The sequence below is a fragment of the Carcharodon carcharias genome, chromosome 9, assembly GCF_017639515.1.
Source record: "Carcharodon carcharias isolate sCarCar2 chromosome 9, sCarCar2.pri, whole genome shotgun sequence".
Taxonomy (NCBI): Eukaryota; Metazoa; Chordata; class Chondrichthyes; order Lamniformes; family Lamnidae; genus Carcharodon; species Carcharodon carcharias.
The window spans coordinates 115,836,478-115,862,526 of NC_054475.1; the positions used below are offsets into that span (position 1 = coordinate 115,836,478).

At 41.9% G+C, this 26,049-nt stretch overlaps 1 protein-coding gene and 1 pseudogene across 2 annotated transcripts in view; one reads left to right on the forward strand and one right to left on the reverse strand.

Annotated features, from left to right (window-relative positions):
* The window catches only part of pcdh19 (protocadherin 19), a 131,798-nt gene extending 125,402 nt beyond the window's left edge, over positions 1-6,396 (reverse strand). The window contains exons 1-2 of one of the 2 annotated variants that reach the window (XM_041195607.1): positions 6,030-6,396; positions 3,310-5,860 (exon numbers count right to left, since the gene is read on the reverse strand). In XM_041195607.1, the coding sequence (XP_041051541.1) occupies positions 3,310-5,799 (2,490 nt within the window). In that variant the 5' untranslated portion in view covers positions 5,800-5,860; positions 6,030-6,396. Of the gene's footprint in view, positions 1-3,309 lie in introns of both variants that reach the window. The other variant, XM_041195606.1, reaches the window with a different exon arrangement.
* Positions 6,397-24,368: 17,972 nt separating this feature from the next.
* LOC121282458 overlaps positions 24,369-26,049 on the forward strand; it is a 323,736-nt pseudogene continuing 322,055 nt past the window's right edge.

The window sequence follows — 26,049 nt, forward strand, 5'->3', positions numbered from 1 at the left end:
CTTAAATTATTGAAACTAACTTTATTTTTAAATTTATTTGAAATATAAATAAATTTGAAATAGAAGTATCCTCCTAAAAGTGTATATGCTTTGCACTCCTCCAACTTCACCTAATTTGCTCTCTTTGCTTTCCCCCTTTTATCTCACATATACACTTTTCTAGTACCTGAGAGATAATGGCATGTGTCCTCAGTTCCAATCCAACAATGCTCATGGCTAGATACCCAGGAGTGCATAAGGGGAACTTGGTGAAGGTTTCACTTCACCCTCTCCTACACCAACCCGCCACCACCCCCACCTTACCTATTCAATATTCATTCTCTTTCCACCAGGAGTTTCCTGATCTTTGCTCAGTGCTCGCGACAAGTTTAAAAGGTCAGCAGAAGTGTGGTATCAAGTCAAATCACACCAACCTGTGATGTGATAGCCCTCCATCATACCACCACTATATTTTTGAAAGCTTAAGCAAGCATGCTTCACTTACAGAAACTATACTGCCTGTAAGGGAAGTTCACTGTTTAGTAATAAAATTATCTCTCTTTTCTGAGGGAGAAGAAATCTGTCAATTTCAAATTTAGATGAACTGAACAAGTGTGACATAATTGCATGTCATGATAAATAAAAATTCAAATCACTTTAACTCCTGTGCAATTCTTGAAAATGTTCTTAAGAGAGTTACATAGAAAACTAAATGCTATTAACTCTCCTCATCAAGCAGTTAAAGAGTGAGTTTGTGGAAAGTGTGTGGCCCAGGCAATAGGGGTCGCACAACGTCACAGGATATAAAATCAATGCTGCATTCTTTTTGGCTATTGTGATTATTGTGATCATGGCAGATCAAGAGAAAATGGGCTAAGTAGCTCGCAGCAAAGCAGCTGCTAGGGCCAAACAAGGCTGAGTCTCGTTGACTCTGCTGCTACAGTCCTATGTACGCCGGTGTTTTGTTGATGTCAAGTATAAGCACAGAATCTCTGATGGTAATTCAAACATTGCTTTTAGTGGGGGTAGGTTGGTGGAGGGAGAATGGTTGCTGGTGCCTATGGGAACATTCAACCCAATCATGACTACTGATATCCAGTGATGCCGTCTTACAAGAATTAGCTTTGTGTCAGGAACTCACATTGTAGCACTCTTTTTTTGCTGAATCTAAAGTCCTGGTTGTGCAGCATAATCTTTTGAGAATGACTGTAGCTCAATTTTTCCCATTCATTTAATTGCAGAATACATCAATTAACAGTATTTTATGGATCAATTAATTTGTTTAATTTTCTTTTCTAATATTCAGCATTAGAATTTTATTTTAGATTCTTTTTTTAAATTAAGCTGTTGGTACTCAGAAGAGGTAAATCTTTCCTTTGCACAGATCATATTCATTACATTCAGCAAGTCTTTTTTCTGCCCACTGAATAATTTGAGTTTCAATCAATTATTTAACTGGCACACACAACTGACATGCTGTCTGCATGTTCAGAGTAAAAGAGGACAATTAGACCAAGTTAGAATTAAGGTCCAATTTGGGGCATGTTTTGGGAAGGGAAAACCAACCACTGCCTCTAAACGCCACCAACATTCACCCTCTAGTTCACAAACTTCCTCACGCAATCCAGCTGCAGAACTGGATTACAACCAGCGTTTTTGCAGGTTGTAATCAGGCTTTCAGCAATTTATGTAGCACTGAGAATGAAGTGCGACCATTTAGATTGTCAATATGCACTAGTTTGTCCTTTGGAGGGACAGTGGCAAACACACCCTCTTTTTTGGATGCTGTTCCACCATTTTCACTACTGCAACGAGTTGTCTATTATTTCAACAGAAGTTGAAACTATTTTGTAAGGCCATCAGTCCAGGAAAAATGTTGTTGACAATAACTTTCAGTGAGTTAAGTGAGTCAGTGCCAATAAGAAACAGAACTTCCCTGTTGCAAATACAGGGAAGAAACATTGCTTTCTTTTTTTCCACAAAATGTCTGATTTATTTTGCCAATTTATTTATAATGTTTGTTATTAACATTCATCTTCATTTTTGTTCAATGTCATATTTGTTTTATGTTCTATTTCTACTTACAGTTTTTGTCTACTTACTTTATTACTGCTTTCATGCTCCTGGATTTTCCTTGCTTTTTCAATTTAACTTTGTGAAAGGTCATAACAACTTTTCAAAAAGCTCATTCTTGCTTTCTGTTTTCCCTTTGAAAATGGAGATAAGAAACATCAATCTGTCCTCCTAGTTTTCAGTAACTTTCAGTGCCCTCTCATTGTCGTATTAAAAAATGCCTCCCCTCATCTGAACGCCTTTCTTTCCTATAGCTGTTGTATTTCCCATTTTTTCAGCTCCTGAGGCTCATGTGTACTTAATGAATTGACTTTCTCATTACACTGAACCCATGTTAGCCTCCTCCTTGCAATATTTATGATTCATTTTCAGGTACTTATTCATATCCTTGCCTCCAATTTCACATCCAACCATTATTCAATATGCACTGTCAACAACAATTACTTGTAGAATACTCCTGAGTTCAAACCAGTGAATTGAAACATCTCAAAGTACCCCAAGTGTTCTTCTCCAAGCATGGTTCCTCAACTCCACCCAGGCCCATTTACTCACCCTCACCTTATGACTAGAGGCAGAATAATTGCTTCTAGATATGAAGTGCCACGTTAATTAAAGTTGTGTAAAGTCAACCACTTATGTACATTGCTTCATTGACTTCTTGAATCATTAAACACAGCATTTAAACCCATTTTCATGCCCACAACAAAAACAAATTGATAGCTGCATTGTGTTACAATACGGCTGATCATCTTTGCCTGCAATGCTTTCTGAGTTAGAACTGCAGTGAAATTAAGTGAAATGGAATATAACTATTTACTCATTCAACACGCAGAATGATACAGAACAGAAGAAGGGCCATTCATGCATGTACCAGCTCTCTGGTACGGTGCTCCACTTAACCCAACTCCTCTGATCTTCCCTCATTGCCCTGCAGCTTGTTTCATTTGCTCTTTTGAATGTTACTATTGAATCTACTCCCACCACCCTCTCAGACTGTGTATTCCACATCACTGAATTAAAACAAGTTTGCTGAATCAGATTGGCCAGCAGTCTTTTGTTGCTTGGTTGTGCTATTAGTAACTTTGCAAAATACCAAGTTGTTTTAAAAGAGGCTCAACTGACATTTTATTGTGAATCTACATTTCTCACCAACTCTGAGCTCTTAATCAATATCAGGTGGTAATAAATGGGGTGAAACTGCTCATACCACTGCACTGGTCATGGCCTCTAAAATGCCAGATTAGTCAAGGCACTCACCTCTGGAAGGGGCATGCCATTGATGATAAGGTCTGGCTGCTGTTGAGAGCCCTGGCTGCTGGTGAAGGTGTGATACACATGGTTTCCAGTTGTGTTCCTCGAATTCTGATTCTCCACGTTTAAAAAGGTGGCCTCTGACCTCCGACATCCTAAGGGCAAAGTCTGCTGGTGGTAGTCAAAATAGTTCAGGGAGGAGGTGAGAGAAGAGCAGCTGACCACATTCATTTTGTCAGTCTCCTCCATGTCTCTGGGCACCAGCCGAATGTCACTCTTGCTGATCTTACTCTTTTTCTTGGGTTTCTTCTGTTGCCCATAGGAATACTCTGCTACCCTGCAGTTGTAGGTCCTGATCTCCTTGTTATCTCGCTTGCACTTGACAGCCACAAAGATCATGGTCACAAAGAGGATGGCAGCAATGGATCCCAGAGCAATGATAAAAATGAGAGATAGGTTCAGGGACCCTGTGGATTCCTGAGCATCTAAAGCAGGGGAGAGGTACACCACAATCAGAGCGGTGGAAGATAGGGCGGGCTTCCCGTGATCCTGGGCCACCACAATCAGTTCATAGCTGGCCTCAGCTTCCTCCCCGAAGCTCCTGCTGGTTCGGATCTCCCCATTCGTCTGGTCCATCTCGAAAAAACCTCGGGCGCCATCGGCGATCTCGTAGGTCAAGCGGCCGTTGTCACCCTCGTCGTAGTCATCGGCTTTGACCACAGTGACTAAATAACCCGAGGCCACGTTTCTGGGTATGTAGACATCAGTGGTGCCGTTGACCAAAGGCGGGGCGGTTATAACCGGCACATTATCATTGACATCTAGCACAATGACTCTCACCGTGCTGTTACTCTCCAGGGCAGGACTCCCCCCGTCTTTGGCCAAGACCTTGAACTCGAAGGAGCGGGTCTGCTCGTGGTTGAACGACCTCAGGGCGTACACATCCCCTGAGGTGGGGTTAATGGACACATAGGTGAAGACGGGCATGTCTTTGACCTGAGAGGGGACAATCTGGTAGGAGACGCTGCCGTTCAAGCCCAGGTCGAGGTCTCGGGCGGACACCGAGAGGAGGTGCGAACCCGGGGTGTTGTTCTCCTGGACGATGACTTGGTAGAAAGGTTTGGAGAAGAGAGGGGGGTTGTCGTTCTCATCCGTGATCCTGACCGTGAAAGATTTGGTGGACTGCAGCGAGGGGGAGCCGCCGTCTTTGGCCAGGATGGTGAGGTTGTAGAGGTCTCTCTGCTCTCGGTCTAGCCTCCCGTCCACCAAGATGGTGTAAAAACTCTCATACTCCTGCAATTTGAAAGGCACGTCCCCGAGCAGCTTGCACTGGACCCTCCCGTTCGCCCCGGAGTCGCGGTCGGAGACCCGAACCAGACCGATCACATAACCTGGAGGGGCGGCTTCACTCACCTCCACCGTCTCACTGGTCACTGAGAACAAAGTGATGACCGGCACGTTGTCATTCACATCCACCACATTGACCGTCACCTTACAGTGAGCCGGGATCGAATTGGGACCCAGGTCTTTCGCCTGGACATCGATCTCATAAACGCTGCCCTCCTCATAGTCAATGTTGCCCTTCACCATGATGGCCCCTGTCCTGGGATCCAGTTTGAAAAGTTCCCTGGTCTTATCCGACACGTAACTGTTGAAGGAGTACACGATCTCGCCATTCGTCCCCTCGTCCGGGTCCGACGCCTTCAGGTCTATGACCAGCGAGGTGGCCGGCGCATTCTCCAGCACATTCACCGTGTAGGTGCTCTGCTCAAACACCGGGTAGTTGTCGTTCGAGTCGATGACTTTGATGTTGAGCTGGGCCGTGCCGAAGTTAGGGGGTTCGCCCCCGTCCAGGGCGGTGATCAGCAGGCTGTAGTGAGACTGCATCTCCCTGTCGAGGGGCTTCTCCACCACCAGCTCAGCGAAGCGGGAGCCGTCCCCGCGGCTCTTGATGTCCAGCCCGAACAGGTCGTTCGGGGTTATCTGGTAGCTCTGCACCCCGAAATCTCCTGCGTCCGGGTCATAAGCACTCTCCAGGGGGATCCTGGTGCCCGGGCTGGCCGTCTCCGAGATCTCCAGGTCGATCTGCTCGGTAGGGAAGCTGGGCGAGTTATCATTCAAATCCAGGATCTCCACTTTGATCACATAGATCTCCATGGAGTTGACCATCTCCTCCAGGGAGATCAGGCATTTGGGGCTCTGTCGGCACAGCAGATCTCGGTCGATCTTCTGCTTCGTCACCAGTAATCCGGTCAGGGGGTTGATTTCCACCAGATGCGGCGCCGAGTTGGATAAAACGCGGAAAAGAGGCACCGTCTGTTCCCAAGTTGAGAAGCCGGCGTCTTTCGCTATGTTCCCGATCACCGTCCCGGCTCTCTCCTCTTCCACGATCGAGTATTTCAGATTAATCACGGCGGCTGCCCGAGCCCACAAGAGCAGGGCAAGCAGCAACAGCAAATCCATCCCGGCTCGGTACCTGTTGATTTTTCGATTCATTGCAAACGATTCCTAGAAACTGGCATGATGGAAACGAACGAGGCTCAAAATCCTCACTGTCCTATTGCAAAGTAAAACAAAAAATAAATAAACACGCACTCAGTTCATCTCGAGAATATCCCCAGATGAAGTCTTTCAGAGAATGAAGCCGGGTTGTAAGATTTCACGTTGTAAGCTGCAGTGCACTGCCTGGTGTACACCGAAACCTCTGCTATTCGGGCTGCACTTACTTCAGCACTCAACCATGTCGAGATCTGCAGATCTTCCAAAGAGATTTTATGTTGCGGCAGGAGGGTTAATTTGGATTCAGATCCCAGTCTGCGCTCTTTTCCTTCCGATCGAAGTTTATTTTGGAAACACACACTCGTGCATCCTGATAGTGTGGACCAGGAGGTGGAACACGGTACAGCTCCGCTCTCACAATGCTGCCATTGCAAAGTGCAACTGAGCAGTGGCGACTCTGCTTGGCGCGCCTGAGTCCCGGGACCAGTTTTCGCCGCAGCCAATGAGAGCCAAGTGCAAGGATTGATCGACAGCTGCAAATTGACAAGTTCTTTTGAACAATTTCAGGAGCTATGGGAATGAGCCACCACTCCTGTGATCCCAGCATGAGAGGTGGAGCTTGTAAAATGTGTGTGTGAAAGGAGTGTTGGAGTGTGTATGTGAGAGTGTCTGTGTGGGAGTTTGTGTATGTAATTTTGTGAGGAGTGTTGGAGTGTGTGTGAATGTGGGAGTGTCTGTGTGATTGTGTGTGAGGAGTGTTGAAGTTTGTGTATGAGTGTCTGTGTGTGTAATTTTGTGTGTGAGAAGTGTTGGACTGTGTATTTGAGAGTGCCTGTGTGAGAGTTTTTGTGTGTAATTTTGTGCGTGAGGAGTGTTGGAGTGTGTGTATGTGAGTGTGTTATTGTGTGTGAAGTGTGTTGGAGTGTGTGGATGTGTGTGTTATTGTGTGTGAAGTGTGTTGGAGTGTGTGTATGTGAGTGTGTCATTGTGTGTGAAGTGTGTTGGAGTGTGTGGATGTGTGTGTTATTGTGTGTGAAGTGTGTTGGAGTGTGTGTATGTGAGTGTGTCATTGTGTGTGAAGTGTGTTGGAGTGTGTGTATGTGAGTGTGTCATTGTGTGTGAAGTGTGTTGGAGTGTGTGGATGTGTGTGTTATTGTGTGTGAAGTGTGTTGGAGTGTGTGTATGTGAGTGTGTCATTGTGTGTGAAGTGTGTTGGAGTGTGTGGATGTGTGTGTTATTGTTTGTGGTGTGTTGGAGTGTGTGTATGTGAGTGTGTCATTGTGTGTGAAGTGTGTTGGAGTGTGTGGATGTGTGTGTTATTGTGTGTGAAGTGTGTTGGAGTGTGTGTATGTGAGTGTGTCATTGTGTGTGAAGTGTGTTGGAGTGTGTGGATGTGTGTTATTGTGTGTGAAGTGTGTTGGAGTGTGTGTATGTGAGTGTGTCATTGTGTGTGAAGTGTGTTGGAGTGTGTGGATGTGTGTGTTATTGTGTGTGAAGTGTGTTGGAGTGTGTGTATGTGAGTGTGTCATTGTGTGTGAAGTGTGTTGGAGTGTGTGTATGTGAGAGCTTCAGTGTAGGAGTTTGTGTGTGTGAGGATTGTTGGAGTGTGTATGTGAGCGTGTGTGATTGTGTGTGCAGAATGTTGGAGTGTATGTGAGAACATTGAGTGTGTGTGATTGTGTGTGCGTCTGTGTCGGAATATGTGTGTGTAATTTTGTGTGTATGTGGAGTTGCTGGAGTGTGCTTGAGGGTGCCTGCGTGGGAATTTGTGTTTGTGAGTGTGAGCGTGTGTAAAATAAATCAAGTTGTAAATAGCTTGCAAATTGAGCACAATTGTTTTGTTTATTTTCCAAACGGCGATTTAAAAAGCTATCTCTTTTTACTGTTTGTCAAGAAAGCAAATGGAATCCCTGCTCGGCTTTCTTGAAAATACTTTTGCAGTCTCATTAAAAGGCTAGGAAGTGGGAGATTAACATGGATGTAATTTGAAGAATCAATCTCTGTGTACCAGCATAATTGTTATTGTGTTTAAATACCGTAATTATAACAGAGCAGAGGCGGTATCTATTTGCGTCGTATAATCACCTCCCGTGCTGCAAAAATTCCATTTCATTGGACATCACAGAGATTTAAGGTAGAGATCTCTAACTTAAAACCACATTAAACGAGAGCAGGTTTTCTGTTTTATTAACAAAGCCTAAATTTGGGGGGCGGGGGGGAGGTTGTGGTTTGAGCTGGATGTATTTAGGCATTGCCCCCACTCACATTCGAGAAAAGAAATCAATCAGCTTGCTGCTTTTCCTGAAAGAGATCCGCTCTCTGCAGACAGCGCTTTGTTTTAAAGTCACCGGAGAGCTGCATTTAGGGTCTGCCGACAGAAATGACAAGATTCCATTTCAATAAAATCCCAACCAATGGGTTGACTTGTACCCGCTATTCGGGTTACAACGGAATTGAGTCAGCGAGATGTTTTGTTTTTGTTGTTTCCATTATTTTGCGCGAAGACCAGTGAGTTTATTCGAAATGCTAACACATACGTGGAGTTCTTTGATGGTATGTTGTGGTCGACTCTGTCGGAACTGGGTGATCAATACAACTGAAGTGGCGCCTGTAATATTTGATTGAGTATTAGAATACAGCCTGAATGGGATTCCGTGCCATTAAAACTCCCCCCAGGTGAATTGAAATGGAGGGACGGTTCAGGTAAAATTATTACCGTTGTAATGGGTCTTCATATTAAATCATTCAACGATAGACAAGACAACAGCGCGTCAGCCGAATCGTGTTACCCCGAGGGAAACTAAATAGGATGTCTATGTTTCGCTGTCTTTCGCAGCTAAATAATAGCAGATTCAGATCCAAGCCCGATTTCATTACTTCTGTTACTGCAAAACCGCTGGGTGGATCGAAGCAAGGACCATTTTATTAAAAGGGGAAGATCCCTCCTACGTGCCAACCCCTCAGATACTTTTGATCGTCCGCCAGCCTTTCTGAGGAAAACTCTAACCCTTCAAGCGCCGCAGTGAGGTTTGTTACTGCCCCCTCGCCACCCTCCCAAACACACACACTCTTTCAGTACACATCGGTGTTAGTAAAATCAGTGGGATTGCAGCGAAAGTATCCCGAATGCAATGTGAAAATCCCATCTAGTTGAGCAAGAAACAAATGCACACTTGTAAAGGGAGACCGTCACCCTAGGCTATCAGACAGCAAAGTGCATTGTGATCAGGGGACAGTGTGGGAGGGCTGCTGGCATTTTAACAGTTTGTTGGCTAAACCCCAGTCGCCATGCAGTATGCATAACAGTGGGTGTGTTGAGATTAAGTCAATAAGACATAGGATTGGACAAATAAACGCGCACCTTCTTCCGCTCCTAATACAGTGACACCTCGAGGCACTCACTCGGGCTGTGCTGTGTTATCGATGTGAAAAGTGAGGAAGCATCTGTTCCCTCACTTTCAACATTAAGGTTTGGATTTAACTCTTCAGATGCATGTTTGTGCAATCAGTTTAGTTTAATCTTTATTTTTGACTACCATGTCAATTCGTGCGAAAATGAAGAGCACATTTAATTAGTCTGCATATTCTGTGTAATCAATAAGTAAAAAAAACTCCTTTATTGGTTCATCGAGGTTTTAAGCACTTGGGAAGAACTGGGGAAATGAACCTCACTAGCGCCACACAGTGGGCAAATTCAATGGAATATCTGGACCCGATTGAGGGTACAAATAGCAGATGAACCCAAAATAATCCAGCTGCCCATTGTGGAACTTCGAGTGGATGGCTTCTCAGACTTTCTGATGAACATTTGTCAAGTGTCACGGAACTGTATTAGTTTTATTTCTCACGTACGCGGTCGCTGTACGTTCGCAGTTGCATAGACTTACAGTATTGTTAGATGTTATGGTGTTTGAGCGCATCTCTTGTTTTGTTTTACACTGCAGTGAAATTAAAGGCACAGTATGTGGTACTATGATAATGGTATGCCTCATATGCCAATGTAATCATTGTTTTCACTTGCAATTAAGGTGCTTGGTGGGGCCTAACAATGAGCTTAATTGTCAGATATCCTCATTTAAGTACTGTACTTGCTCTGAATAATATTCTCCAATATGGGTATGCAATGTATTTGTTGATGAATTGTGAGGCTAAGTGGTTTTTTTTAACTAAGTTATTTAAGAATGTGAAATCATATCCCTGTCATTCTGCCTGATTTTGGAAGGTTGACTGGATATGAAGTGTTAGGAAAAATAAAGGTTGATATGTGTGTTAAGTTAGCAAGAGTGCTGTGTAAGGACTTGACTTCATGCTCACTGAAGCACACATTTACATGGTATACTCTGATGGAGAGCACTGACTGACTCTTACCTCTGTATTTATGCCTGGGCAGAGATTTGGCAAAATAAAATATTTAGAAAACAAAATAAAAGCTAAATACTGCAGATGCTGGAAATCTGAATCAAAAACAGAAAATGCTGGAAAAACTCAGCAGGTCTAACAGCATCTGTGGGGAGAAAAACAGAATTAATGTTTCGAGTCCGTATGACTCTTCTTGTAGAAGTCCTACAGACTCAAAACATTAACCCTGTTTTTGTCTCCACAGATGCTGTTAGACCTGCTGAGTTTTTCCAGCATTTTCTGCTTTTGTTTCATATTTAGAAAACATCTTGATGACATTAAAGAAAGACTAGAGATTCCAGTGAGACACTGCAGTGCCAATGACTTGTAAGATTAAGTAGAATTAGGGAAAATCTTCTGTTCCGTTCTGAAGAAGTCATATTGGACTTGAATCATTATCTCTGTTTCTCTCTCCACACTTGCTGCCAGACCAACTGAGTTTTTCCAGCCCTTTCTATTTTTATGTTGAAAAAAGTCTGGCTTTGGGTAAGGTTTTGGGCTCCCAACTGATTACACCAACATATGAAGGCTGCAGTATCCATACACAGAGCAATCTTAAAATTGTTTAAAACGCAGTGCACAAAAAACAGTCTTGGATTTCTTTACAGTGCGGCAGGCAGTTAGATGACAGTTTTAGTTCTGTATGTAATAATAACATTTACAAAACATGAATATTTGCCTGCTTTTATTTTCATGAGTCATGAAAAATGTATGCAAGCCTAATTTGTACTAATGGGCTTTCAGTGAACATGCAATTTTTTTGAGAAGAGCTTAAATTAATCCTGGGTGTAGCCTCATGAATCGGCTATTGCAGCTTGAAACAGACATTACCTGTTTTGCAACAGTTGAAATAAATTACTTTACATGTAATTATGAAAATGATTTGCCATGTTCTTCTGTGTTAAAATGTTTGAATAAGCAGTGCTATCGCTTGCATGAGAGACCACCAGTGTTTCAATACTGATTTACCCAACTGTAAGTTAACTCTGCTCTTCTATAGTAATATATTGTCTTTATTTTATTGTGGTATGGGTGTCATTCCCTTTTGTGTTGTGTTGGTGCTAATATCGCATATATATTGTCCTTTTTCTTCTTAGTCTACTTGATATGCATCTATCAGGTTCTTGTACTTATTTCTAGAGAAAAGTGCATGTCAACTCTCTCTCCAAGAGAGTTGCATGGTTATTTAATGTACAACATCATAATGAGTGCTGATGCCATGAAAGTGTGGTTAAAATAAGCAACAGTTTCAATTGATCTTCTAGCTGACCTGGAGATTGACCTTCAGTGTTTCCAATTTCATTTTTCCCTAATCTGGCAAGGCCATTTCTATTTCCTCAAAATGTAAAAACAGGACTGCCCTGGCAGATCCATTGTTTTAGCAAATCCTGCTTTGTATTCTTTTGCCCCTTTTTGCATTCTCTACCTTCCTACATCTATCACCCTCTCTGCCCCTTTGATCATTTTAAATTTTTTGCCCAAATTGTCCGCTATTCACCTTGTGTCTACAATCCTTTTACACCTTTATCTTCCCAAGTTTCTTTCTGAAACAATTGCCCTACCAGTCTGTTCTACCACTCTCTTCTAATTGGATGAATTTGGTCTCAACCTGAACAAAGATCTTTTAATTCTACTCACTGTCTACAAGTAGAACATGTTGTTACAGAGGCCTGCATGGTTCCAGCTGTCCCTGTCCTTTTGTACAGTCTGTGGAACACATTTTGTCCCAATCATATTCACTTACCCCTCCCCCTTGTTTTGTCGATGACTTTGTTGAAGCTGTTTCCTGCTCTTATTCCAACTTGGAAAATTTTTTTTTTTGGAAGATTGCTCTTCCAGTTTCCACTAATCCTTCATTTCCAGCCCTTCCCTCTCTTTCCTGGACTTGTCTCACTCTTCATTTCTGTCAAAAGGCTTTCCACAGATTTTTATTACAAGTGCACTTATTTTCAAGCTTACCTAGCTTATGCTTCATCCCAGAACACTTCCTCTAAAGCGTCATCCTTTCCCTACTTTTAACTTTGTCACATGTTTGCTCTAATGATTCCACTTTCCTTACCAAAATCTTTGAACTGTCCTTTCTTCTTGGCTGAGATATTGCTTCAGTTGTGGTCATCTAGGCACTTGTTTGTATCAATCATTTTTTTTGTGCTTTCTCTCATCCCATCCCACTCCTTTTACGATCAAGCAAGCAACTTCCTTCTTTCATTAACCTCTATCCTACCGTCCTTCTTAGTTCTTACTTTGCATGCTATCAGCTTTTCCATTTACTGGATCGTCTTCTACAATATCCACAACCCACAATATGATGCAACTGGTAAACATATTCCACTCCAACAACACACACACCTGCTCCTTCAACAACCCCCGCTCCCCCCAACCATCGTGTTTTCTGGAAGGACTATTCTTTCTGGAGTACTATTGTTCATTTTGAATTTTACATGTGGGTTTGATAGGTTTTTATTGTTTAAATGTGAGAAGAGATGTGGGCAAATGCAAGCATATAGTGTTAGGTCACAGAACAGACATTGAATGGCAGGACAGGCTCGAAGCACTAAATGGCCTATCCCCATTTTAATGTTCCTATGTTCATTCCTTCATTACCAAGGCCTCTGGATTTTCTTTCTATAGTCTTTTTTTCCAATGCAGCTGTACCATATGCAACATTTGTTCATTCACCCTTGTCAAAGGTCCCAAGGATTCCTTCCGTATAAGACAGCCATTCATATGTACATCTCTCAATCTCTTCTACCATATTTGCTACTTATATGTGTCTATGCTGCCCTAGCCAAGCTCAGCCCTTGACTCAAGAAAAATTGCAAAATAATAACGTTTGGTTAAAGTGACCCATGGTACCAATTCATCTGTGGCAAAAGTGAAGAGGTCAGGCTGCACCCAAATGTTTAGATCTGAATCTATTCCCTTAACTTACATAAAGTATTAGAAAATCTGGTCACTTAGCAAATGTTGCTGAACCTGCGGAGGTGAAAGCTCTTATAGGGCTGCAGTTCATCATTAAAGCGAAGTTGTGGTTGCAAAATGGTGACGAATTCTTCACAGTGACTTATGGTAACCTAATTACTTTTAGATTGTTTCTAATGGTGGGTGAGATGATAACCATTTGTTACAAATTCAAAAAAGAATCAAATGGGAAATTACAAATAGTGTCCATGTTGAGAAGATAATTAGGACAAGTGTCTTTGCCACAAACCATTGTTGAAATAGATGCCATATATTATTTTATAAACTATTGAAATGGTTGCTTGAGGAATAAAAATGTTAAATAGTGTGGAGAGCGAGAGGAGAGTGGTATTAAAATAGGTGGCTTGTGGAGATAAGAACTGCACAAGCTTGATGGTCTAAATGGATTCTTCATGTTCTGTAACATGTTGTGCTTTTACGTAGCATCACCTTTCGAAGAGTTAGACTTCCTAGTAATGGATGTACAATAAAGCATTGGTGGCCACACTTGGAGATAAGAAGTGTGCTGGTATCAGGAGGAAGGTGAAGATAGGCATGTTCCTCACTTTTGTATCTATTTCCTTAGGAAAGTAATGAAAGTGCTGCCTCTACAATGATGGTGTTTATCAAATGCTGTTATATATGTGCAGTGCAAGTTGTTTGATATGAAGGTTTTTTTTGTAGCAGCTTAGAAGGATCCACCTTGAAAGCTTCATGATATGGTCAACTTCACTTTGACAGAATCAGCCATGTTTTTCCTTTCCCCCTAAATCTCTTCCTCCATGTAAACACTCCTACTCATATTCATGACCAGCCTCTTGACCTTGTTGTCCCATGCTGTTTCACTTCCCCCTATCATAACTAGCACTAGTAAGGCAATCACTGATCATTTTCTTATATCACTCTCTACCCAGATTCTCCTTCCAGCCCAATTCCTTTCTGTGCCCACCCCAGAAAAAGCTCTCTCTTAAGCATCTTCCCGCTGCACTTTCAAATTCTCAACCATGGTTCTTAATGACATTTCTGCAGCTTCTGATTTGCTAAATCACACCCTCTCCACTATCTTTGGTGTCCTTGTCGCCACTAAAAGTGTTACACTCTTTCCCCCTAGTTGTTCTCCCCGGTATGGCCCTATCTCCGCTCCCTCAGGCCTGAGGAATGCAGATTTGAATGTCTTAGGTGGACAATTGGTGAAACCATCCATTGCGAAATCTGAGTAAATCACAAAGCATTATCGTAAATCAAAACAGAAAATGCTAGGAATACTCAGCAGTACAGGCAGCATCTGTGGGAAAGAAACAGAGTTAATGAGCCAGTTTGCATGGCGCCCACTGGAGTGGCAAGATGGTAGGTGGGCATGGAAATTGCACAGGAGACCACATGTCAGACTTCCAATGGGAGGAAAACTGTAAGTGATTAAGTCAGTGGTAGGAAGGTAACAAAACAGAAAACATTGCCTGTTAATAGCAGGAAACTCACTGACATTTTTAATTGCCCAATTGCATATAATTTAAATGCAATTTGATGCAATTTAATCCTGCCTCCCTAATTTAGTGAAATTCATCCATGTCTCTCATGCCTTCAGTAAACCACCCAGCGAAAGTTGGCAACCAATATGTGGCTTCCTTAATTTACTGTGAGAGTCCTTTGGACTTCAAGAAATTCCATTTTGCTGGCACAACTTCATAAAATTGAAGCTAGCTTCTCCTTTTTCTCCGGGTTGCCTGGCTCTTCTGATCTGAGTATTGGCTTCAGAAACTTCAGACAATAGCTATCCTCTGCATTTCCTTTTCCTTCCCGCCCAGCCTTTGTCCCCACTTCATTCGTCCCCTTCTTGGAGCTTATGTGGATGTATTTGTATATTTTCCATGTCTTTTGACAGCCTTACTTAGCTAGTGTGTGGAGATGAACTTTGGTTACCCAGCATTTTCCATTTCCTGCCAGTTTTCAAAATGAAAACTCCAATGCATCCATTAACCGTCTCTCTGAGCCAAGATTCATATTTCTCCACAATTAAATTCTATCCATTTCTCTTCCAAACATCCTCACTCTTGCTTATTTTCCAGTTTTCCATTCTGATGAAGGTTTTATACCAGACATGTTGCCCTGTCAGACAGACCTGATAGGTAATGTATTTTTGGCATTGTTCTGTTTTTCTAGCAGTTAACAATGTTGCTTTCCTTGCATTTGTCACTTTACATTTACCCATTATTATGTGACCCTTCTAGATACGATGCCCTCACATGTGCAGTGGCATTCAGAACTACTCAGAGCTTCAATGTGTGTTGCTGCATATATTGAAAACCATTACCTACATAGGTTCACCGGCCTGGGTGGATGGGGCAAGGGGTGGGGTGTCAGATTTGTCCTGGCATGTAGCCACAGCTCTTATAAAATAATGTAGTCAGAGGAATATCAATATTTACCAGGCCCATATGTTGTAGAGCTTGCTTAGAAGTGCTGTAATGGCATTGATTTTCAAAGTACCAAATTCTGCATAAATTAGGCACCCATTTGTTGTCAAACCAATGTCTTGGATTCACTTACCTGCATGGTTTTCTGAGTGATGTTTATTCTATCTCATGTTCTCATGTACATCAAGGTACCTATTTTGACCTGTTTAGTCTGTTCACTAAAGCCAGAAAACCCACTTGATTATAGCCTACTTTATTTCCAAGGTCCTACCAGAGTGTTCATAAGCGGCTAGAGTTTATTCTCTTTAGAACAGAGAAGGTTATGGGTAAATTTAATGGAGACGTTTAAAATGATGAGAAGCTTTAATAGTTAGGGAGATCAAAAGGAAAATGTTGCAGATGTTGGGAATCTAAAATAAAAACAGAAATGCTGGAAACACTCAGCAGGTCAGGCAGCATCTGTGGAGAGAGAAACAATTGAAAAACAGAAATAGTTCTTCCTGTCAGGAGGGCTGGCAACCAGAGACACGTATTTAAGATAACTGGCAAGAAGTCCAGGAGCGGAATTAGAATTATTTTCTTATCCTCTGCAATGCACTGCCTGAAAGGTGGTGGAAACAGATTCAATAGTAACTCCCAAAGGGGAATTGGATAAGTGCTAAAGGGAGAAAAAAAACTATGGCTATGGGGAAAAGAGCAGGCCTGTGGGATGAATTAATATTTGTCTCAAAGGGCTAGCACAGGCATGATGGACTGAATGGCCTCCTGTGCAGCATGATTATTTGATCTGTAGCATTATTCAGACAGCTTGAGCAATCTTGGTGCAATGAAGAACCACCTGGAGGATTGGCATTGTGTCAATAGTGGACTTGAGGCCTCTCACTCTGGCTAAACTCCTCTGTTCATCATTTTTATACCGTGTCGTACTCTGCTTTTATATTTATCAACATGCAGGTATAAATTAAGGGGAAAAAAATCTAATTATCATCTCCAAATCTCTGGCAGAGACTGAGGCACAAAATGTGGTTTTCTTTTCATGAACATGTCACTATAGCACGTATGCACAACAGTACCATTATAGTTGTGCCGATAAAGGTGCTTCAAAAGCCAAAAGGACAACATGACACAAAAGTAACATTGCAAGATAATGAATTCTGAAAACATCTTTTAATCACAAATTTCCACAATATCTGCCATTTTCTGCATCTGCGTTCTTGCTTCCAAATGTTATTTTTATCCTTTACAGTGCCCTCCCCCCTCGGAGTCCCAGCTCCCGTCATTCACTATTTAAGTTTGTTATGCATGTCACACCCAGAGAGTGAGTGGCTGTAAATTTCTGAAACTGCATGTTGTGTGTGCGAGCACCTGAAGGCTTCATATTGTAATGGAAATGTGGAATCCTCAGCTCGCGTTGTTTGCTGCACAGTATCACTGATGTGTTAGTTTGCCGGTTATCATGAGGTCTTAGAATCTGCTGGCTGGGAAAAAAAGCAGAACATTAGAAAACTGGCAATCGTGCTGTAAAAATCATGACTGAAATAAAGTGTGGGAAGATCTGCAATGATCAGTAACATGCCATCACTGCAAATAAATCACACTGGGGAGCTGAAATGCAGGGACAAGACATTATTGAGGCCATGTACCTTTTGTTTCTCCATTGTTTTAACCATATTGTGAAAAATTGAAAGTCTCTCATGCATTTTATTTTTGTTTCCAGAACTTCCTTTGGTCAGTGGCAGCAAAATATTGATCGGGCCCACAGGGAGACCTTTGAGCACCATTCCCTCAATTTATTATTGTAATCTGAGGCTCTTGTCTATGTCGTTCTGCTTCTTTCAGAGCATTTTCATGGAGTATAAATCCAAAACAGCTCTATCAGATATCAGTCCCTCCGATCCAACAACATTGTGCTGCAGCTTATTTGAAGTGATATTATTACCATCCTTTGTATTGACCTGCATATTAATAGGGATGTTGTTTTGGCTCACTGATTCACATTGCAGTCTTTTTCCAGCTAAAGAGCTGAATTCAGGGGTGAGATGAGGGCGTTCCTCAGGGTTGGGTTCTAGGTTCAAACATCTTCAGCTGCTTCATCAATAACTTTCCTGGCATCATAAGGCTAGAAATTGAGATGTTTGCTGACAATTGCACAGTGTACAGTTCGATACGCACCTCTGCAGATAATGAAACAGTCCTTACCCGCACGCTGCAAGGACTGGACAACATTCAGGGTTGGGCTGCTAAGCAGTGAGTAACATTGAAGCCATACAAGTGCCAGCCAATGGAAGTCTCCAACAAGAGTCTAATAGCATCTCTGACATTCGACGGCATTACCATCACTGAATTCCCACCATTAATATCCTGGGTTTCAGCATTGACCAGAAACTCTATTGAATTGGTCACATTAATACTGTGGCTAAAAGAGCAGATCAGAGGTTGGAAATTCTGCAGTAAATAACTCGCCTCCTGACTCCCCAAAGCCTTTCCACCATCAACAAGGCAAAGGCAGGAAAGTGATGGAATACTCTCCACTTGCATGGATGAGCACAGCTCCAACACACAAGAAGCTCAACATCATCCTGGACAAAGCAGCACACTTCATTGGCATCCTATCCAGTACGTTACACTTTCACTCCATCCACCACTGATGCACAGTAGCAGCAGTATGTACCATCTACAAGATGGCACTGCAAAAACTCACCAGCACTTCTTTGACAGCACCTCGCAAACCCATGAGCTCTACCATTGAGAAGTTCAAGGGCAGCAGGTGCTTGGGAATACCAATACCTGCAAGTTCCCCACAAGTCACACACTAACCTGATACGGAACTATGTCCCTGCTTCTTTACTATCACAGGGTCAAAATCCTGGACCCCCCTTCCTAACAGAAATGTGGGTGTACCTACCCCACATGGACGGCAATGGCTCAAAAATGCAGTTCACTACCACCTTCTCATATCTGCATACCTTAAATGAATATCAGAAATATTAAAGTTATCCCTTAAAACAATTTAAACTTTGCATGACCTAATCTGTAAAAGATGCATTTAAGATGCATTTAGATACATTTGTATGAGTCTCTGCAGCCACATTAGGTGTAAATTTATTCACAGCTTGAACCATGTCGCGGCCAGCACCTGGCTTTACCCATTTTAACATGATGACACAATTAGATGGTTTTGTGGATCACCATTCATTAGGCAACAACACAGTAGGATGTTTTTGAAATTCAAGAAAATGGAGCAAAACATCTTTCAAGCCAACTGAAATAAAACCAAATAAAAGCTGGCAGAATCTTAAGGGTCCAGAGTTTTCTTATGCCTCTGAAGTTATAAATAATGTAAAAGAAAATTGTCTATTTATATCAAAGTCATAGGGAACTGCTCTACCCTGCTTAACAGGTCAGCACAGGAAGCATTCATTCCAATGACAGGTCACAAGACCATGCAAGTGTAGATCTGCAATTCCACAGATTCTTGGATATCACCTTCTCAATAAGTGCAGTTGCTAGCAGGTGGATTCTTGAAGGGACAATGTCTTTACATCAAGGTATCACTATATTGTGTGCACACGTATGGCTAAAGCGTTAGACTGCATTTAATGTAAAATGATGGCTTATCAAAAAAGTCAAGTCGTCCCATTTATATTGTGGAACAGAAATTGGTCTTTCCCTGCAAGTTCCCCACAAGTCACACACCAACCTGATACGGAACTATGTCCCTGCTTCTTTACTGTCACAGGGTCAAAATCCTGGATCCCCCTTCCTAACAGAAATGTGGGTGTACCTACCCCACACGGACAGCAACAGCTCAAAAATGCAATTCACTACCACCTTCTCATATCCGCATACCTTAAATGAATATTAGAAATATTAAAGTTATCCCTTAAAACACTTTAAACTTTGGATGACCTAATCTGTAAAAGATGCATTTATGATGCATTTAGATACATTTGTATGAGTCTCTGCAGCCACATTAGGTGGTCTTTAAGATATTATGGTTGTCTATGTTATAAATTTGCCCTGTGGGATGATTTGGGATCAATGACAGCAATGCTATGTCCATAATCAGTGTGGTTTTGTTTGGAAAGAAGCTGTGTATTTCTTGGCCACCCAACCCTTCCCTCCCTTCCTCTTTGTGCGTGGTCAATTAAAAAATAACCAGCAGCAGACTTTTGTGGATTTAAACAAAGAAGATTATTTATTTACACACTCACCCCAAAAATCTAAATGCTACATCATTTACACACTCTCAAGAAAGATATAAAATAGTGCACTTTTACAAGTTGCAAACAAAAGAATAGTTCATGGTCTTTGTGTTTGGCTTGTCTGGGAAGGTCACTGTCCTTGTCAGCCCAGTAAAGAAAGGTGTCTTTTCCATTCCTGAATTGTAGTTTAGTTGGGTTCAAATAGCTGGAGTTGATTAACAGGATTATTGCAGGATTCCCTCGAAGGAATGGCTTTTGCAGCAGATCATGAAGTTGGTTACCTGAGGATTCTGTACCAGAAGTTCCTGTTACTTGTGGATATTTGAAAGAAAGGAATCGGGCTGGGAGGCTTTTAAGATTTTGCAGCCTCCTATTCTTAAAGCCAGCGGCAACACTTGTTTTAACTGCTGTTGCTCTGCAACTTGTGGTGTTCTGTGCAGACTGCCCCAATCTCTCTGGGTCTTCAGATAAGGATTCATTATCTCCAGCTGGTTTTGGTCACATGACCAATACTGGTATTGTTAGGGCAGAATGGTTTGGGAGTCTAAAACCATTATTACACAATAGGAGATAGATGGTGGTCTTTCACACCTCCTTGTGAATAACTGGTCTTTTCAGTTCTTCTTTGTTAAACATTAACTTGGAGACAGGAAGTCTGGAAGTCCATTGGCTTTAGGTTTTTGGTAAATTCCACAGATAGGTTCTGTCAGGGTATGTCCATTCAAGGGGCAGGCACCAACCCATAATTATTCACTCAGGAAATTCCTGGAGGTTTGAGGCAGAAATTGCAAAGGTTTCCTGACCTTGGCAGCCATCTAATTTGTCAGTGCTCAATTTTTAACTGAAAGATAGCTAAGCAATATTATATATGAACACAGTCCATGTTTAAAGTGATGGCTAAGACATGCCTTTACTGGGCATGACAGCTCCAACAACTGAACATGCATGTGAGCAATTACACAATAGTTATGAATCTTATGTTTTCACTTCAGGGCCTGGACTTCCTGTGATGTTAAGGGAATGCTGACACATGCCAGACATGCCCCTCTAAGGGTAGTAATATAAATTAGTCACAATTAAGAATGGCTACATAATTCACAAAAGACAGGTATGTTATGCAGATTCACTAATTCCTCTGCAAAGAAAGAAGCCCATTCTATACCTAATTGACATCACATGTTATTAAGTTTATTTCCTTTGTAATGAGGACAAATGCTTCTATTCTGGCACTAGTATCATTTAGATTCTGGGAGACAAATGTCTGTGAACTGGCTTTCCAAATTTGGGAAATACATTCCCTGATCCCTACACCAGAAGCATAGAGTCACCATAATATGGAGGCTGGAATCAGTGCTGTAAACATGCAGGGACCAGCCTCCTAGAATTTGAGTGGACCAAGGTCTATTGTAAGCAATAAGTAGTGGCTTATTACTGTAGAAAGAGAAAGAAGGAAGTAGGAAGAATAAGGGGAGGCAACGTAAAATAAAGGATACAATTTTAATGGTTGTGTAGGAGAAGAAGGACTTGGAGGTACATCTGCACAAAGCATTGCAGGTGGCAGGGCAGGTTGAGAGAGTAGTTAAGAAAGTGTACAGGATCCTAGGCTTTAGAAATAGAGTACAAAAGCAAGGAAGTTTTGGTCAACAGTGGTTTGGCTTTAACTGGAGTATTGTGTTCAATTCTGGGCACCAAACTTAGGCAGAATGTGCAGGCATTGGAGAGGGTGCAAAAAAAATTATGAATATGGTTCCAGGGATGAGGAACTTCAGTTGCATGGATAGATTGGAGAAGTTAAGACTGTTCCCCTTAGAGAAGCGATGGTCAAGAGGTGATTTGAGTCATAGAGCAGTTCAAAGTCATGAGGCACCTGGGCAGAGTAGATCAGGAGAAACTATTTCCTATTTGCAGAAGGATTGAGAACAAGAGGGCACTGATTAAAGGTGATTGTTAAAAGAACTAGGGACAACATAGGGGCAAGATTTTATAAGCAGTGAGTGGTTATGTGGCTGCATGTACTCCCTGGGAGTGTAGTGAAGGCAGACTTGAACATGGTGTTCAAAGGGTATTGGAGATTTACCTGAAGAGAAAAGATTCACAGGACAACAGGGCAAAGGTAGGGGCATGAGACTTGCTGAGTTGCTTTTGCAGAGAGCTGGCACAGGCATAATTGCCTGAACTGCCTGTGCTTTAACCATTCAATTAGTCTATAAGGAGTCACTGTGTCCCTGTGCTGGGCTTGGTGGACTTTTCCCTGGTCACATCTCAACTGATGGGTGTGATTTTTGGTGTATGATTCTTGCATGAGTACGAAAACAGAGCACTGGTTATGTCATTTTTAAACTATATCTGTGACCTTGATATAAAGAAGACAAAGAATATTGACCTTGAGTGATAGTGTGAAATGGATGAGAGCAATTCGGCATATTATTTAGAACACTGCCTGACTTTTTTTTCCAATAAGGTCAAAAGAAAGGAATCTGGTGGTTGTAAAACAGAGGGCCACTTCACTGTCATCCATCTGGCATGCCACCCAAGGCCAGTTTCACTCTGTAACTGTTGCAAGGTACTTGCTGGGAGAGAGATCAATTCAAAATGTTGCTTTAGTGAAAGTGTGCCTTGTGGGTGACAATGCATAGTCTTAAAGTCAAGAAGAATATAAGCAGCTCCCATGCAGAATTCAAGGTAGACAGCTGGGAAGTGTAGATTGAATGTATTGGAAATGATCACCAACATAATGGGTATAACTTCCAAAGCAGTGGAACTAGACTCTCAGGACAAGCCCTGCAAGCAAAAGCCTTTTGCTTGGGCAAGGAAGCAGGTTTGAGAACTCAATATTCAAAAGATTTCTTGTCTGAAGCTTGTTCAGCCTCCTCAAATTCTGTGCTGTGCCCTCCCATTGATTTCCATGGTGAGTTCCATGAAGCCCAGGAATCCCATGCATGCACTGTTAAAGTCAGAAATCAGTGTTAAAGAAGTTCATAATGAGCACTTAACATATTTAAATTGTCAGCCCACCCTGCCTGCACACCGCAGATCATGCTGACATTAATAGCAAAAGCCAATGGATTGCAGCTGGCTTCCTGCCATGCTGGCAATTCCAGCCCTTTTTAACCTGTCACCTGCTTGCATGCTCATCCAACTTGTCAGGTTAAAATTTGTCCCTACATCTTGAGTTATATGATACTCAAGCAGCTGGCCCATTGAGCCTGTCTCACGGCCCTGATGCCTGGAGCATCATGACTAGAATCTTCTTTCTCCTCCAGCAGCCTTCAGAGAGGAAAATAAAAGAACTGAAGAAAACTCAGTACGAATAAGTGAAAAATATCTGGATAATTGCTCACAAATGTCCACCCCCACCACCACCACACCACCTCCCCAACCCCCACAACCTTGGGCAATCAAAATCAGTCCAAAAGACCATGACCATATTAAATGGCAGAGCAGGCTTAAGGGGCTGAATGGCCTACTCCTGCTCCTTGTTCGTATGTTCATATGGACCAGGCATATGTTATCTGTGAGATCACTTAGCTTTTATATGATGCAAAAGAACTAACAACTTGATACATTAAAAAACCTTTTCCTTACCACTTGTATTCATTTTACCCCATCAGCTTTCTTTTGTGCATATTAAATGCTATCCACACAGTTAGAAAAATATTGATTTCCAGTTCCTATACATGGTTTCCACACATTAAAAATACTCAAGGTTTTACTGTTATAAATTGTAAATGATTTTTACATTTAATGATGACCATTTGGCCCTTTACAACTTATAGGTTAAGGATCTTAAATCCAATGAAAGCTGGAAGGCAGAGTTGAGAGATTTGCAAGTGAATTTTCACAACCATGAGACTAGTCCCAGCAGCTTAGGGCTTAAGGAAGCCAAATGTTGCGAAAAGTTCAATAAAGTTATTGTTGGAAGCACTGCTACTGAGATCAGAGTCTGAGTTGAAGTCAATAACTTCTGCACACTTAATAACATAAATTCGATTGGCCTATTGCTTGAATTAGATGCCCAAGTTCTCTTTTTCCTTTAAAAGGTTCACACATTATAGGGTTTTGCTACAATGTTTCTAATTTAATGCCATTGCCACTATCTCTTTTCAGTGCTAATGTCTAACGAGAGTGCACTGCCTACATTGTCCTTTGGGAACTGCAGACTTCATTCAGACTGGAGTGAGCTCTGGGTTTTGGGATTCAATCTATATAGTTCAGTTTAATTTTACCAGAATTTGGGGGGATAAAGGGGCCAATTTGATCATGACGCCTGGCCTTAGGTCTCAGGTATTGTAGCTGCAACCTCTTCTGTAGCAGCAGTAGTTATTTTTATGGATGCATTCTAAATTCTTATTAGACTGATGTGCAAGGTGACAAAGCTTCCAAAAGGCAGATTTATTAGCTGTAGCTAACAAATTCTATATTTGTTTGTTTTTATTGGTTTGGATATAACCATGAAGATGTACATATTTCATATAATCATATGTCTTCACAAAGGCAGATTGTGATGATAATCCTGACAGAAGGTTATTCTGACTCATTTAAATTTATTGTCATGACTTATTTGAATAATTCCATCGGGCAGCGGATCATGATGCCAATGGCTATCTGCATGGTAATCTTGATGCAGAACAATACACAGATCTTTGAGATGAAACAAGTGAGCAGCAAGCATCGTAGCAAGTCAGTCCCCTGATATTTCAGTTGGTAAATGTCGGCTCCTCAGGATAGAATTGAGGTGTGCAGATCAGAAATACCCTAAGCACGATACTTAATCTGTGCTGAATTGTCAATGCAGCAAACATGGTGCCACATTCAGCTTTATCTTCCCAGAGCAACACCCCCAAGGCCTCTCTATTCTGGCACCCCCTTTAAAATTGTACTGCTTAGTTTACACTGCCTCTCCTCATTCTTCCTACTAAAGTGTATCACTTCACCGTGTTGATGTCCTCCTGAAGTCAGTTCCTTTCCTCCTCTTTGTTTACTACATTTCCAAGTTTTGTTTCCTCTGTAAAGTTTGAAATCATGTCAGGTCATGGGTAGGAAATAGTGATTCTTGTGGAACACCACTGTTTTTTTCCCTCCAGCCTGAGTTAATAATTTTGGGAGAGAAGGGAAGAACATTGGGGAAAGAGGCAAGAAAATGTTTTGTAACTGTAGTATAAAAGGTCAGCAGCTATTATGTTAATAGCTAATATACATCAGCAGTGATGTCAGATCACAGGTCCCTAAAACTCAGAGAGAGAAGCCTCTGGAAGGAGCCCCATGCTTATCTATCTCTGTACATAGTTGTATATAGTTAATAAATGTTTGGAAGTTCTTGGATGCCTTGTTTCCAGTAGCCGTTGTTAACACACCCTGGGACTGCTCCTGATGATACTAACAACACTAACAACAACCAAACCATGAGCATCTGGGGTTCTCTCCCCTCATAACATATAAGGATGGCATTTTACATCTTTGTAGGTTTCAGGACCAAGCACTGTATTAGAAAATGTTATCTGCCAAGCAAGGTTCATCGGTGCCTTTTGGGACTCGAGTTATAGTGGGAATTTAGCTCCTTGCAAACCACACCTTTAATTGTAATGCCATTAATCTTGTATCCTTTTAGTTGAGATAATTAGAGACCATAACTATTATTTTTCTCCTCAGATCCAATAGTAGGATAGTTTCTTAGTTATAACTTATGTGCAGGTATATACTGGAGTACATCCAAAATATTTAGATGATGTTCCACCATTACACAGGCTTGTGTAAGGTGGTACATTCAAGGTTTTGTGACCTAACACCTTCAGCTGTCTAAATATACAGGTACCGTATCCAGGAAGCTCAGGACCATGTAATGGATACAGGAATTTTCCGGACTTTGGGTCCTGGGATGACGGGGGGGTGGGGGGGGGAGATGTGGTGGGTAACTTAAAGCCTGGCTGATTTCTCTGCTAAACTGGACCCAATTGGGACGGGGAAAGGAAGGGATGAGGGGCGGATGAGGCCAGCTTCTGCTGTTAATCCCGACCCAAACAGCAAGGGTTCAGTGTGCCGTGACCTGGATATGAAGGACAGCAATGCCTGATGGGGACTATAGTTTCCAGGGCAGGATCCAGTTTTTGGATCCTTCTATATTTTGGGACACTGGACAAGGGGTCCGGTATCTGTGCGATGTCAGGTGAATGTTGCACATGTAAGAGTCAAACAGAAGGAGAATTGTAACTGAAATAATAGGAAAATAAGTTGGCTATAAGTCTAGTCTCTATAAACCTTTTGTATGGCTC